The sequence below is a fragment of the Ctenopharyngodon idella genome, chromosome 7, assembly GCF_019924925.1.
Source record: "Ctenopharyngodon idella isolate HZGC_01 chromosome 7, HZGC01, whole genome shotgun sequence".
NCBI lineage: Eukaryota > Metazoa > Chordata > Actinopteri > Cypriniformes > Xenocyprididae > Ctenopharyngodon > Ctenopharyngodon idella.
The window spans coordinates 26,799,154-26,813,155 of record NC_067226.1 but is presented as its reverse complement, the minus strand read 5'-3'; the positions used below and the strand labels follow the sequence as shown (position 1 = coordinate 26,813,155).

Below are 14,002 nucleotides of genomic sequence, written 5' to 3'. Positions count from 1 at the left end.
ACTTCGGTGGATCGACGCGAGGCGGACATCCGAGCGGCGGTGCGCGACGGACTTCGGTGGATCGACGCGAGGCGGACATCCGAGCGGCGGTGCGCGACGGACTTCGGTGGATCGACGCGAGGCGGACATCCGAGCGGCGGTGCGCGACGGACTTCGGTGGATCGACGCGAGGCGGACATCCGAGCGGCGGTGCGCGACGGACTTCGGTGGATCGACGCGAGGCGGACATCCGAGCGGCGGTGCGCGACGGACTTCGGTGGATCGACGCGAGGCGGACATCCGAGCGGCGGTGCGCGACGGACTTCGGTGGATCGACGCGAGGCGGACATCCGAGCAGCGGTGCACGACGGACTTCGGTGGATCGGCGCGAGGCGGATGTCGGAGGACTAGCGCGAGGCAAAACTTGAGCCATCGATGCAGAGCAGAGTTCAGAGCATCAACGCAGAGCGGAGCTTGGAAGTGAAGGTGGTTGCGTACACTACTGCACACGCATATATGAACATAGAACTGAGTATAATTAATAGATTGGGACCTTGACTATTCAAAATTTGATTTATATGCACATTATCTGAAATATTTACTGTTTTGGAAACATTAGTTTATTGTAGTGGGTTGTTTAATTTTGGGTTCAGTAGAGTGTGAAAAGATGGAGAAATTTAACACGCCAGGTCTGGGTAGAGGGAGAGGCGTGTATCAAACTGATGTAACATTTTCTGTGGGTAGGGGGTTTTCTGGCTACCCACTAACTTCCACGCCACGGGTAAATTACAAAAATTGCGGGGAAACACATCCAATTGATCAGCCTGTGGTTAATGTGACAGAAGTGAATGAATTAAGGGCTGCAACGACAGAGGGCAGTATTTCTATGGATATGTTGGCCACTGTTGTGAAACAAATAGGTCAATCCATCAGTGAGAACATCGTATCTTGTCTGGAGTCGAGAGCGGGACATGCTGGAAGCAGTGTGCCCTCTGAAATGCAAAATTTGAAGCTGGTATTACAATCTGATATTAAAGAGCCAGCATACTACCGTGGGGATGGTTCTGATAAATGCACAATATATGAATGGGTGGAATTGATGTCAGTATACTTGCGTAAACGTGAGTATAACCAAGAATGTCAGGCGGAAGAAGTTCTGAGCCGATTAATGGGGCGGGCACGTGATGTTGTTAAAATAGCCCTACGCAATTATGCAAAAACTGACTTGAGTGATGGTCCTGGACCTATTTTTGACATCCTGAAACAACATTTCGGTGACACAGTGTACTCTGCTATGCCCTTGGCTGATTTTTATGCTACCTTGCCCCTAAAAGGGGAGAGCCCATTTGACTATTGGATAAGGTTAAATAGGGCAATGGATGTAGCAGAGGACTGTTTGAAAAGACAAGGGAAGAAACTTGATAATCCAGCTCAGGAGGTGACAGTCATGTTTGTTAGACATTGCCCAGACCCTCATTTGCAGCTGATTTTTAGATGTAAACCTCAGCAGCACTGGACAGCTGCTGAAGTGCAAGAAAGGCTGGATGAATTTCAAAGAGAAACCAAACATGCCCGAAATCAGTTGTCATGCTTAGCTCAAAAACAAGAAACCGTTACGCAAACCTTACCTTTGGTTCACGATGAGGTTAGCGATTATGAAGCTGCAGCAGCCAAAAGTAATGCTCCTCAAGTTCAGCAGTCCTTTGCTTGCAGCTCCGTTGAATCTTTGGAGCGTTTGATTACACGATTGGAACATGTGTTGGAAAGGGTTCCAAGTGGTCCGTCAAAACCTACAGAAAAACCTTTTCGACCAAGACCCAAAAATAGAGGGGATGGACGGGGGTCTTGTAAGGTTTGTGGGGACTTTAATCATTCCACCTTATATCACTGTCGGGCAAATGGGCTCTGCTTTGTATGCTATGCCCCAAATCACACACGTTTTGAGTGCCCAAATGCTGCTGCTGATGGACGTGCTGGAGCCTCACCGGCAGCATGCCCCCCTGGTCAGCAGGGAAACTAAAAGGCCCGCATGTGGTGGGGGGGGATGCTGGGCCTTGTGAAGCTCCCCAAGTATTTGATGTCGATCTAGAATCATTATACTCTACTGTGCGTGAGGAAATTGACCAAAACGTGACTGTGATATTGCAAAATACACAAAAACTGTCAATGCATGAGGGATTGTTTTATACTGATGTCTTGATAGAGAACACATTGACTGTTAAAGGTATGATTGATTGTGGTTCCATGGCTTGCACTTTGAGTCCTGTGGTTGTGTCGAAATTACAGGATGCTGGCGTAACCTTGAATGGTCCGGTGACTCCATCTGACATAGTACTGGTCGGCTGTGGGGGGTCGAAAACAAAACCAGTCGGTATGTGTGACATAAACATGACTGTTTATGGGTGTACTGTTCAGGTTCCAACCTTAATCGTAGTCGGCCAAGTTGATGAACTCATTGTGGGCAGTAACGTGATAAAACACCTGATCAAAGAGTTGAAAAAGCAAGGAAAAGTGATGGAAAAAATAACATCCCATGTGAATATAAATTCTGAAGATGGCAAACTTATTCAGTTACTGGCTAATGTTGAGAGATGGAACGGAACGGTTGTCCCAGAAAAGGTTGGAACAGTTAAACTGAAGAATTCAGTAACACTTGAACCTCTACAGGAGCATTTAGTCTGGGCAAAACTTTCTAATTTAAACAATTTGTCAGCTGGCAGTGCCATCATTGCAGAGCCATGCAGAGCCCGCTCAAGACCCAGAAATGTCCTAATTGGTCGTACAGTGGCAAGGTTGTGGGCCGATGGATGGGTTCCTGTTAAAGTAATCAACCCCTCGCCAGTGTCTGTTACTCTCAGACGTAATGCAAAGTTGGCTGACATTTATCCATGTTTGGCACTGGAAGATTTTGACCCTGATGCGTGTGTTACAGATGTAGGGTTGTCATGCTCAATCAGACAACATGCCAACAATGTAGAGTTTCCTGACAATTCAAGTGCTGGCAGTTTGTCTGATATCAGTGTGCCCAAGAAAGGCTGCGAGTTTCATGACAGGTTAAGGAAACTGGGGCTTGCAGATATCGATTTAAGCTCCTGTCAGTTATCTTCAGAATGGAAAGAAAGACTTGTTGATCTAATTGCCAAGTACGAATGTATCTTTTCTAGACACAGACTTGATTGTGGCAAGGCTGAGGGCTATGTACATCGAATAAGGTTAAGTGATGAGCATCCTTTTAGGCTTCCATACAGACGGCTTCCACCTAATCAGTATGATAAGCTCAGGCAGGCTTTGGATGAAATGGAGGAGAGGGAAATTATCAGGAGATCCAGTAGTGAGTATGCTTCCCCTCTTGTCATTGTTTGGAAGAGAAATGGAGATTTAAGACTTTGCACAGATTTTAGGTGGCTCAATGCTCGAACTGTAAAGGATGCTCATCCACTGCCACATCAAGCCGATGCTTTAGCTGCGCTGGGTGGCAATGTTTTTTTTTTCCACTATGGATCTGACATCCGGTTACTACAATGTTGAAGTACATGAGGAAGACCGCAAATTCACTGCTTTCACATCCCCTTTTGGGTTATATGAGTATAACCGCCTTCCTCAGGGACTTTGTAACAGTCCGGCGACTTTTATGAGAATGATGCTCGGAATTTTTGGAGATCAAAATTTCCTGAGTCTTCTCTGCTATTTAGACGATGTGCTTGTCTTTGCTCCGAATGAAGAGTTGGGTTTAAAGAGATTGGAGTTGGTCTTTGAGCGCCTGAAATCTCATAATTTGAAATTAGCTCCACGGAAATGTCATTTTATGCAAAGGTCTGTGAAGTTCCTTGGTCATGTGGTCAGCGAGGCGGGTGTGGCCTCAGACCCTGATAAAATCAAGGTAATTATTGAAATGACTGAGTCAGACCTTATGGATGAGAAAACTGGCGCCCCATCTCAACAGAAGATACATTCTTTTCTTGGGATGGTTGTATATTACCAGCAATTTATAGAACAGTGTTCAGTAATTGCAAGGCCACTTTTCCAGTTGATTGCTGGTCCTAAGGGTCAGAAATGGAAAAAAGGTAAGAAGGCCATGATGAAAAGATCGCTCTCTGCAGGGGATTGGACTGATGATTGCAGGCAGGCATTTAGTCGTCTTAAGCAAGCCGTAATTGACTGTGTTTTGTTGGCTCATCCGGATTTTAACAGGCCATTTTTAGTTTCAGTGGATGCCTCCAGTAGTGGCCTGGGTGCTGTACTTTCACAAGTGCCAGAGAACGGGGATACTGCAAGGCCAGTTTACTTTGCCAGTAAGTCACTTTCGTTCGCCCAGTCGAAATATCCAGCACATCGGCTTGAATTTTTTGCATTGAAGTGGGCTGTTTGTGACAAATTTAGTCACTGGTTGAGGGGTCGGCCCTTCACAGTATGGACCGATAACAACCCACTGACATATATTTTGACAAAGCCGAAACTGGATGCTTGCGAGCATAGGTGGGTTGCCAAGTTGGCTCCATATCAGTTTGATATTCGGTACATAGCTGGTTCAAGGAATGTTGTTGCAGATGCCCTTAGCAGAGAGCCTTTCGTGAAGCAGAGTGCCTTGCATCGCCTTACTAGGGTACCTTATAACTCACTGTTAAAGGAAGCATCGGCAGTCCAGGGGGAACAAGTGCAGGAAGTTTTCAGATGGTCTGCACACCCTTTTGAGCCTGACACTGAGTCTGTTATTGAGCCTACTCATGGTATGCTGGCAGTAAATTCACAAACACCTGTTAGTGGGCCATCTGGTTCTTGGTCTGTGATGGAAGTGTCTGCAGTCATGGAGGCGAAGAGGTCTAATGTGGTTACCCCACATTTTGACCTTTTGTTACCACAATTGATTAACCATATTGTACCCACAGATCAACCAAAACTGAAGGGCCTGTCCCACGAGGAGTTGGCAGAAAAGCAGCAGAGTGACGGCATCTTGGCTAGAGTGATTTCTTATGTGGAGAGGGGTAAGAAACCGTCTAGTCGTGAGTGTAAACGGGAGCCAGTGGAAGTTGTAAGGCTGCTCAGATCCTGGAATAAGTTTGTAATGAGAGCAGGGATACTTTACAGAGTTTCGAAGGATGTAGTGTCAAAGAAAAAGACATTCCAGTATGTTGTCCCAAAACTGTTGGTGGGGACCGTGTTGAGGGGGGTTCATGATGATGCTGGTCATCAGGGCCAGCAAAGGACATTGTATCTGGTGAGACAACGTTTTTTTTGGTATAAACTTGAGAAGGATGTGAGAGATTATGTCAAATGTTGCAAGAGGTGTGTGTATGGTAAATCTCCTGAGCCAGAGGCTAGAGCTCCTCTTGAAAACATTGTCACATCTGAACCCTTGGAGCTTGTGTGTGTTGACTTTTGGTCAGCAGAGGACAGCAAGAATAAGTCAGTGGATGTTCTTGTTGTCACTGATCATTTTACAAAGTTGGCACATGCTTTTCATTGCCCAAATCAGTCAGCCAAAGCTGTTGCCAAACAGTTATGGAACAACTTTTTTTGTATATATGGTTTCCCCAAACGAATCCACTCCGATCAAGGGGCAAATTTTGAAAGTGCATTAATTTCCGAGTTATTGTCTGTTGCAGGTGTGGAAAAGTCACACACCACTCCGTATCACCCAATGGGCAATGGGGGGGTGGAAAGATTTAATAGGACTCTCAGAAACATGATTCGTGCGCTGCCCCCTGCAGCAAAGCAAAGGTGGCCCCGAATGCTCAAATCACTGACATTTGCATACAATTGTACAATCCACGAAACTACTGGATATGCACCTTTTCAACTAATGTTTGGCAGGACTCCAAGACTCCCTGTTGATGTGCTGTTTGGGTCAGTCTTGCGAGACAATGATGTTATCGACTATGATGTGTATGTCAGGGATTTACTAAAAGACCTCAAACAGGCGGTGACAATTGCAAGGATGACTGCTGGAAAACAACTGAAAAGACACGCTGCTCTTTATAACAGAAAGCTTAAAGGTGCTCCAGTAGATGTTGGAGACAGGGTTCTGTTAGCAAATAAGGGAGAGCGGGGGAAACGAAAATTGTCTGACCGCTGGGAGAACAGTCTGTACATTGTAGTTGACATAAATGCGGAAACCAATACTTTCAAAATAGAGAATTCTTCCACGGGCCAAGTGAAGATTGTTCATCGTAATTTGATCATGCCTGTAAACTTTCTGCCTTTTCCCGATGATGTTGCAGAGGGACCATTGAGTGTGGAAGAGTGTGTTAGGGGTGAAGAAACCCAAACTTTGGAACACTTACCTCAGCCTGTAGCTGATGAGAGAACTGTAGCGTGGTCTCAGAGCTTGAATGTTCAAGAGGTTCCGAAAAGGGGCCAGAGATGTTGGATGTTGACTCAGTTGTATTGGATGGGTTAGAAGACTCTGTTAGACTTGAATATTCAATTGATCATGAAGCTGATCTGGACACAAATTCAAATTTGACTGCATTGGATAGGCTATCATCAGATGTTGATTGTCAAAGTGATGCAGCTACGGTGATGACGGTTCAATCTGTTAACCAAAATGATGTTGGAGGTTTGATGACTACAGTTAGATCAAGAGCTGGAAGGATTATTAGACCAGTGGTGAGGTTTATTGAAACAATGCAAGTACAAAAAGTAGAAAACCGAGTTAATGCACCTATGTGGATCTAATTGTGGACCTAATTTTGTTTTTTTGTTTTTTTCTCTTTCTTCTCATTTTCTTTTGTTTGTTTTCTTTCTGTTTTGTACACTGGATTCGTGAATGTATTTGGTCAGTATACCAAGATGTGTTTACAAGGAATGCTGTATGTTGATTGAGTGTAATAAACATGTAACAGGCATGTTGACCTATGAGTTAAGAGGGGCGTAGCTAACCTCTCCTTTCTCTAATTCTTCGTAAGAATAGTCTATGGACTGGAATATTCATCAGCATTTTTTTTTTGTAAGGATGATTACTTACATTGCATTCCACGTTTGTTTTTTTTTAATGGTTTTTTTTGTTTGTTTTGTTTTGCTTGTTTCTTTATATATAGATAGATCTGTTATGAATCCTGATGTTCTTTGTACCTGAGTGTTACCTATTAGTTATGGATGTTGTATTACGCCATAATATTTTATTTTTGTTTATTTGCAAGTGGAGTTCAGAAGGGGAGAATGTAACAGAGTTGTACATATACATTGTGTGTCTCCACTTGCTGAATATAAATAATAAGAAGTTAAATAATCACACTGGAAGATCATTGGACAGAATAAGGGATAACAGGGCTTCTTATTGGCTGGCTGGTTCTTTTTACTGTGTGCGCCCTCTATTGCACTTATCAGTTTGTGTGTGTAAGGCCAGCGCGCCAGCACGAGTCGTTGTATATGCTGGAATGGGCCTACATGAACTCACTCTGTTACTTCTGTTTTCTCAGTAAATAAATTGATTGGGGCACTATAATTTGAAGAACGAGCTTTATTGAAACACAACGCAAGGAGGAAAAAGAGACCAGTTACATATGCAAGTCATTGCAAATCAATAATAATTGGGAGATGGACAAAAAAATGTTCCCCAAAAGTCTGTTGTGTCATATTTGATATTTACATTAACATGAAAAAAAATGTCAAAAGAATTTTTAATTTTTAAAGGATTAGTTCACTTCTGAATGAAAATTTGCTGATAATTTACTCACCCCCATGTCATCCAAGATGTTCATGTCTTTCTTTCTTCAGTCGAAAAGAAATCAAGGTTTTTGATGAAAACATTCCAGGATTATTCTCCTTATAGTGGACTTCAATGGCCTCCAGACGGTTGAAGGTCAAAATTACAGTTTCACTGCAGCTTCAAAGGGGTTTAAACGATACCAGACGAGGAATAAGGGTCTTATCTAGCGAAACGATCGGTCATTTTAGAAAAAAAATACAACTGTATATGCTTTATATAAACAAACGTTCGCCTTCTAAGTGCCTCCGTCAAAATCGCATTTCCGTATTCTCCAAAAAGCTTACGCTTTATGTCCCACGCCTTCCCTATTCAACTTACGGAACGAACGCAGCGCCAGTTACATTTTTGTCCGTAAGTAGAATAGGGAAGGCGTAGGACATACAGCGTAAGCAGTTTGGAGAATGCGGAAATGCGGTTTTGGCGGAGGCACTTAGAAGGCGAACGTTTGTTTATATAAAACATATACAGTTGTATTTTATTCGAAAATGACCGATCGTTTCGCTAGATAAGACCCTTATTCCTCGTCTGGTATCGTTTAAAGCCCTTTGAAGTTGCACTGAAACTATAATTTTGACCTTGAACAGTTTGGAGGCCATTGAAGTCCACTATAAGGAGAATAATCCTGGAATGTTTTCATCAAAAACCTTAATTTCTTTTCGACTGAAGAAAGAAAGACATGAACATCTTGGATGACATGGGGGTGAGTAAATTATCAGGAAAAGTTTATTTGAAAGTGGACTAATCCTTTAACATTAAAAAATGGTGTATGAATAATCAAGTAAACCCAAGGTGAACACAAAAATGGAGTCACTCCCAAGGAATGTCCCCCAGAGAGTGCCTATCCTCAAATAATACACAACCATTTTTATATTCTAATTAATAATCTAACTAATTATCAATTTAATGGGTTGGAACCAATCAGGAACCCCCACATTCTGCACCAGTAGCATTAGGAGTAGACTGAGGGATGTCACAGAAAGTGGGTGTGGATGTATGTGTGTGTGTGTGTTTCTCAGTTTGTTTGTCCTCTTTTATCAGTTTTGTCATTAATGTTTCAGCTCTGTTATTTCCATATATGGTCAAAAAAGAGTAGATGTCTGAACGATGAAATTACAGTTTTAAAACAGTTTATTCTCAAATGATTTGACTAGTCAAATTTAGGTTTTGGATGTGCACACCTATCTTGCATTTTTGGATTATAGTGCCTTTGCAAAAATATAAATAATGTGTTATGTTACACTGTTGTTACACTTATCTGATATTAACATATTTAGATTGATTGGCTGAGATTAGTTCAGATGCCGAGCCATGTTCTAATTGTGTTAAAGGAACATATTAGTCTTACAGAGGCCAATGTTTGCAGGTAAGCGGAAGTGTAAGGTTACGTTGTCAGGTATCAGGAAATCTATCAACATCAGGAGGAATGTGAAACAGTTAAAAACAGACACGTTAGGTCAGGACTTTGAGGACTGCATTCCTGTTTCACTGAACCGGTTCTTCTGAATCGGCTAATAAATAAAGGCTGGTAAAAAAGACATTTCTTCATCGTGTTTGTTGTGTTAGAAGGGAGGCCCACTGTCTTTGACTTAGAAAACCCCCCTGGTGTAGATAGATAGACCCCTCTAGTGGTGAAATGGAAGAATCATATCTCGAAATAGGGCTCAACTACTCCTTGTGTTGGCCGATAATAAACAGCCTCATATTCATCATATTAGAGGTACAACCGTGTCTGGTTTGGAAAATATGACCTTAAGAACGTTCGAACATAAAAGAGAAATAATATGCAAATGATGAAAATGTACATTTATTAGGCTATATTACTGTTCAACCATGTGAAAACATTTGTTATATGCATTTATTCTACAAGAAAATGTAGTGGAAAAAATGTGGATATAGGCCTATAGGTACGGAGCCTCTAAAGGGACATGGTGGTGGAAAAAAACACGAGATGGGAGGAAAAATAATAAGTCAATGCATTTGCGTTCTTACGCAAATGTTTTGCGTTCCCCTGAGAAACTTTGCGTTCACTCGCAAAACTTTTGTGTTCTTTGCGAGCGAACACAAAGTTTCTCGGGGAAATGAGAGAACCTAAAAGCATTGCCAAAAAAATTTTCAATCATATTTTATTTTCTTCACCTTGTCCCATTAGGGTCTGCGCATATATGTTATTTCACTCAGGCACATCAGTTCCATTCGTTTATTTAGTTGTTCAGTCGTATCAGTGACGTTGAGGTCAACCCGGAAGACTAATTCGCCACAGCTTCCCTCTCTCGGAGATATCTACATAATAGGCCTAGTAGTTTTAAATGTATGGTATGGGGACAATAAGGTCAGTAGTTATTAATTGAATTGATTCACGTTTTGTTCTACAACATAAATGACCATACCTCAAACGTTAATTTTGAAGAAACACAAATTAATTCTACTATGCACCAAATGTGCGTGCCCATCCGTATTGTGTTGTAGTCAGTTGTTGGGGATTAACTAAACATAGACGCTAAATAGGCTCTTTCTTCAGTGCTAGTATCACAGTAGCTTCTTCAGTAGCGAGCCACATTTTGCAACAAGTAGCGGTATAGATAAAATAGCTAATTAATTGCCGTTTTTAGATCACATTTGTAGGTATTGCACAAGCAGCTTTTAGCAGTACGAGCAAGAGCAATAAAAAGTTAGCACAATTCGATTCGTTTTAGTGAATCGGTTCGTTTGAAATGAATTGATTCGAATCTCTGTGCATAGTCCTCGCGTCTTTTACCGAATTAATTAGGTTAATGTTTTAGTTCATTTTTTTTTTCAGTAATATTCTATTTAAAAAAATATTTAATGATCTATAATAGAGAATATTTATATAGATCAGTGGTTTATTTGTATTCTGTCTGTTTGATGCTGACATTCTAATTGAGATTTATTTATTCATTCAAACTATTTTTTTTAAAAATTATTATTTTTTAATCCAGAGAAATATCTCTTATGTCCTATATTTATATTGAAGTCCCTTTGTCAATTTTGATTGTGCTTGTGGCCAAATTGAGGCCGCTTATTCAGGTCATGTTAAATATTGAAATAAGTTTTGTAATAAACCACAAAAAAAAAAAAAAAAAAAGAGAAGATGAAATTTACAATTTATTTGCAAACGATACAAAACATGTTCAACATATACATATGCATACAATGTGGCAAAGAGATAAATTCGTATAAATTATACACGTCTACAACTTTAATAAAGAATCTAAAACTCAAAATTCTTGGTATAAAATATCCATACAAAAATATTTGTACAAAATACTGTACAGTTCCCCCAAAAAGCTGTGCGACACAGCAAAATCATCTTACGAAGAATTTCCAAATAAGTAAATATAAAGTGATGTGGAAATAATTTGCTACAAACACTAGAAGTGAACGTAGAAGTGAAATTATACGCCAATAACACCACAACATGGTTATTGCGTACACTTGTGCTTGAATACAGACATTATACAAAAGTTGCTTATGACACTGTTATTTCATCATCTGATTCAGAAAAGTCCGAGTGTTTGAATGAAATACTGGAATCAGTGCTGTTTAAAAGTTCACGTCTTGGTGAGAGGCAGAAATGTGATGCACGAGGACTATCTCCGCAAGCATCGTCTTCATCTTCATCCTCAGAGGACTTTTTACCCACGTCGCTGAGATCTGGGTGAGGATTTGTTTTGGTCGGCAGGGTTTGTTCTCGGCAACCTCCGGAGGAAAGCAGCTCCCTCTCTTTGGAGTTTCTCCATTTCATTCGCCGGTTCTGGAACCAAATTTTCACCTGTTTGAAGAGATTTTATTGTTAATTGAAGCTTAAGAGAGTAGAATAAAATAATAACATTTCGTCTCGACCTAATGTAGGGGTTATAAATTATGGGGGGAAAAATGGTAGCTCTAACATTTTCTACCCTTATGTTCACCTGTGAATCTTTAAGTCCGAGTTTCGACGCGAGCTTTTTCCTGTCAGGCTTGCTGATATATTTCTGCTTTTGGAACATTTTCTCCAGAGCTTTGCGCTGCACATCAGAAAACACCGCCCGGCGGAGCATCCCTCTTCTGGGCTTCCCTCTCGCAGCAAGAGGCCAGGAAAAAGTTCCACGGATGGGTACAACCGATGAAGGAGCTGTTATAAGAGACAAGTACATAAGGTAAATAATGCATTCACGGACACATTCAACAGTTTCAAAGAGTTGTATTTTGTTTCGCCCGTGAGGCTAAAAGTTAACGTTGCGTTACTAAGGGCAATTGGGTGTTGCTTTTCCCAGAGACAATCTGAAGTGCTGAATGATCAAGGAGAAAGAAATCTTTTCTCCATTATCATCATTATTTTGAATTTATTCTCTTGAAATGCCTCTCCCTGTTTTGAGTGAAATGGCACGAGGTGACTAATTAGCACATGGGCCGGATCCACGCTGCATTGGTATGGTAAAAAGGCAGAGTATCCTTTTCTACGAGCCTCCCAGTGAAGGACAGAGGAGTTAATATACCGTGAACGGTAATTGTGTAGTAATGAACTGGCTGAGAAAAGACTCCGGACAGACGGCTAAGGCCATATATTATTACCACAAAAGCAGATTTACACTTTCAAACTGAACGCAACTGCATGGCGGAATACTGATGACTGGGGACCACGTTTTTTGCCCTCAAATAATTTTCATTAAATGAACACGAAAGGCAATTGAGAGCGCTCAAGTTGTTTTGTTATGGTATTCCGCGAGCGCAGTGAAAAGAGTCGTGCTCCATTATCATGTGGCGTCTATAAAAGAATGGACTATAGATATTTACTGCCTCAAAAGAGCATTTAAAGCTCGTATTTTAAGGAGCCCGTTGAGAATTAGGTTTACTTCCAAACCGAAGTGTGTCTCGCGCGCAATGAGCTGAGGTTGGTGTTTGGCAGCTGCAACTAGCCTACATTTTCAACGGTTTTTGTCGGCGATTTTGTCGATTTTTCTGATTTCTCGCTCTCCATTCTAAACGCACAGCTCTTGATATTGTTCTTTTGCAACTCTTTCCACAAACACCAATCACACTCTATGTGGTCTTGTGAGAATATTGAAACCGCTCAATGTCTCCTAATGGGCAAATTAGTCCATGACTGGTAAACGCCCCTCTGTCGCTGGTTAAAAGTCTATCTTTGGCGGGTTTGTGGGTGGTTTGCCCCGGAGGGAGCTGACCAGATTGGTCATGGTGCTGACGGCATTGTTGGCAGTCAGCAGGCCGAAATGTTCCCTCACTGTGGGAAAGACCTGCGCCAAAAGCGCTCTAGTAATTTGAAGACTTTAATATGAGAAGAACCTCACGTTGCTAGTCGATTAAACTAGGCCTATAATTATTTTGTATCTCTCTAGTACATTGTTGACTGAGTACAAACCTCTGAAGTGGACTGTACAATCATTTGAATCTGAATACTCACCAGGGAAGTATGAGGAACGGACGAAAGGGCAGAAGGAACCATCGAAATAAGGCACAGGGAATCCTTTGGGATGCATGCCGTGAACGGAGGATGGAGATGTGGCTAAAATAGAGAATCAAACAGAAGTTAGTGCTGTTTTTAACTTATATTTGTCATTATCAGTGGAAACATTGGGTCTATATAAACACTTACCTTTCTTTGGTGACGGTGCCAAGATGGCACTCACCCCAAACTTGAGGTAGGTTGGATCCTTGCTAGAGACTGGCGTTTTTGGGGAGCAAGATCCATGTTTCTCCGTGATACTTGGGCTGACTCTGTCCAAAAGCCTGGAGTTATCCGGGATGGAAAAGGGTGTTGAAGTAGGAGGAGAGGCGCATGGCGAGTGCGGGTCGTGGATCTGGTAACCGCTGGGTCTGTTGATGCGCAGGAGGTCCTCCACTAGAAAGCTCGGATGAGCTGGGAAAGGCGAATGCAACGAAGCTGCAGGACGCATAAATGCTGAATATATTGCAGAAGGTGCAATAACACTGGGGATCATCATTGTCCCGGCTATTTTATAGCGAAAATAAGACGATACGGTTACTCCTGTTAGTATTAGAAAAGTCTCTTCTGCTAAGCTCTGACCTGAACGAGAGGCGATTTGCTTCTGGAGGTCTCAGTTTGGGAAGGGGCCCTTTATATCCAGGCCCCTGTAAGGGTCCTTTGAGGACTGACAGCCACAACAATGAGACTCAATAAAGTCCTCCGCTTGAGTCCCATTGAATGATGCCTCGGAGGTGCCTGATTGGTCCGATAGAGCAATTTATGATTGGATTAGACTTCATAAGATTTGAATGGCCAGGGCATGCCGGTTAACAAAGAAGACGTGGTCATAAATTTTGTATATCGACAAA

At 41.9% G+C, this 14,002-nt stretch overlaps 1 protein-coding gene across 1 annotated transcript; it reads right to left on the bottom strand.

Moving 5' to 3' along the window:
- Positions 1-10,797: 10,797 nt before the first annotated feature.
- On the bottom strand, positions 10,798-13,752 carry dbx1a (developing brain homeobox 1a). Its single transcript, XM_051900265.1, has 4 exons — positions 13,302-13,752; positions 13,110-13,211; positions 11,617-11,819; positions 10,798-11,477 (listed from the first exon to the last, which is right to left on the bottom strand). The coding sequence occupies exons 1-4, from the start codon at positions 13,648-13,650 to the stop codon at positions 11,175-11,177; spliced, it is 957 nt and encodes a 318-aa protein (XP_051756225.1). The 5' UTR covers positions 13,651-13,752; the 3' UTR covers positions 10,798-11,174.
- Between the last annotated feature and the right edge of the window lie 250 nt (positions 13,753-14,002).

Excerpts from the sequence above, each read along its gene's own strand:
- dbx1a (XM_051900265.1), bottom strand. The coding sequence starts at position 13,650 with ATGATGATCCCCAGTGTTATTGCACCTTCTGCAATATATTCAGCATTT. Across the intron at positions 11,820-13,109 it reads CCGTTCCTCATACTTCCCTG|CTCCTTCATCGGTTGTACCC; the intron begins GTGAGTATTCAG and ends CTCTTATAACAG. Across the intron at positions 11,478-11,616 it reads TCGGACTTAAAGATTCACAG|GTGAAAATTTGGTTCCAGAA; the intron begins GTGAACATAAGG and ends CTCTTCAAACAG.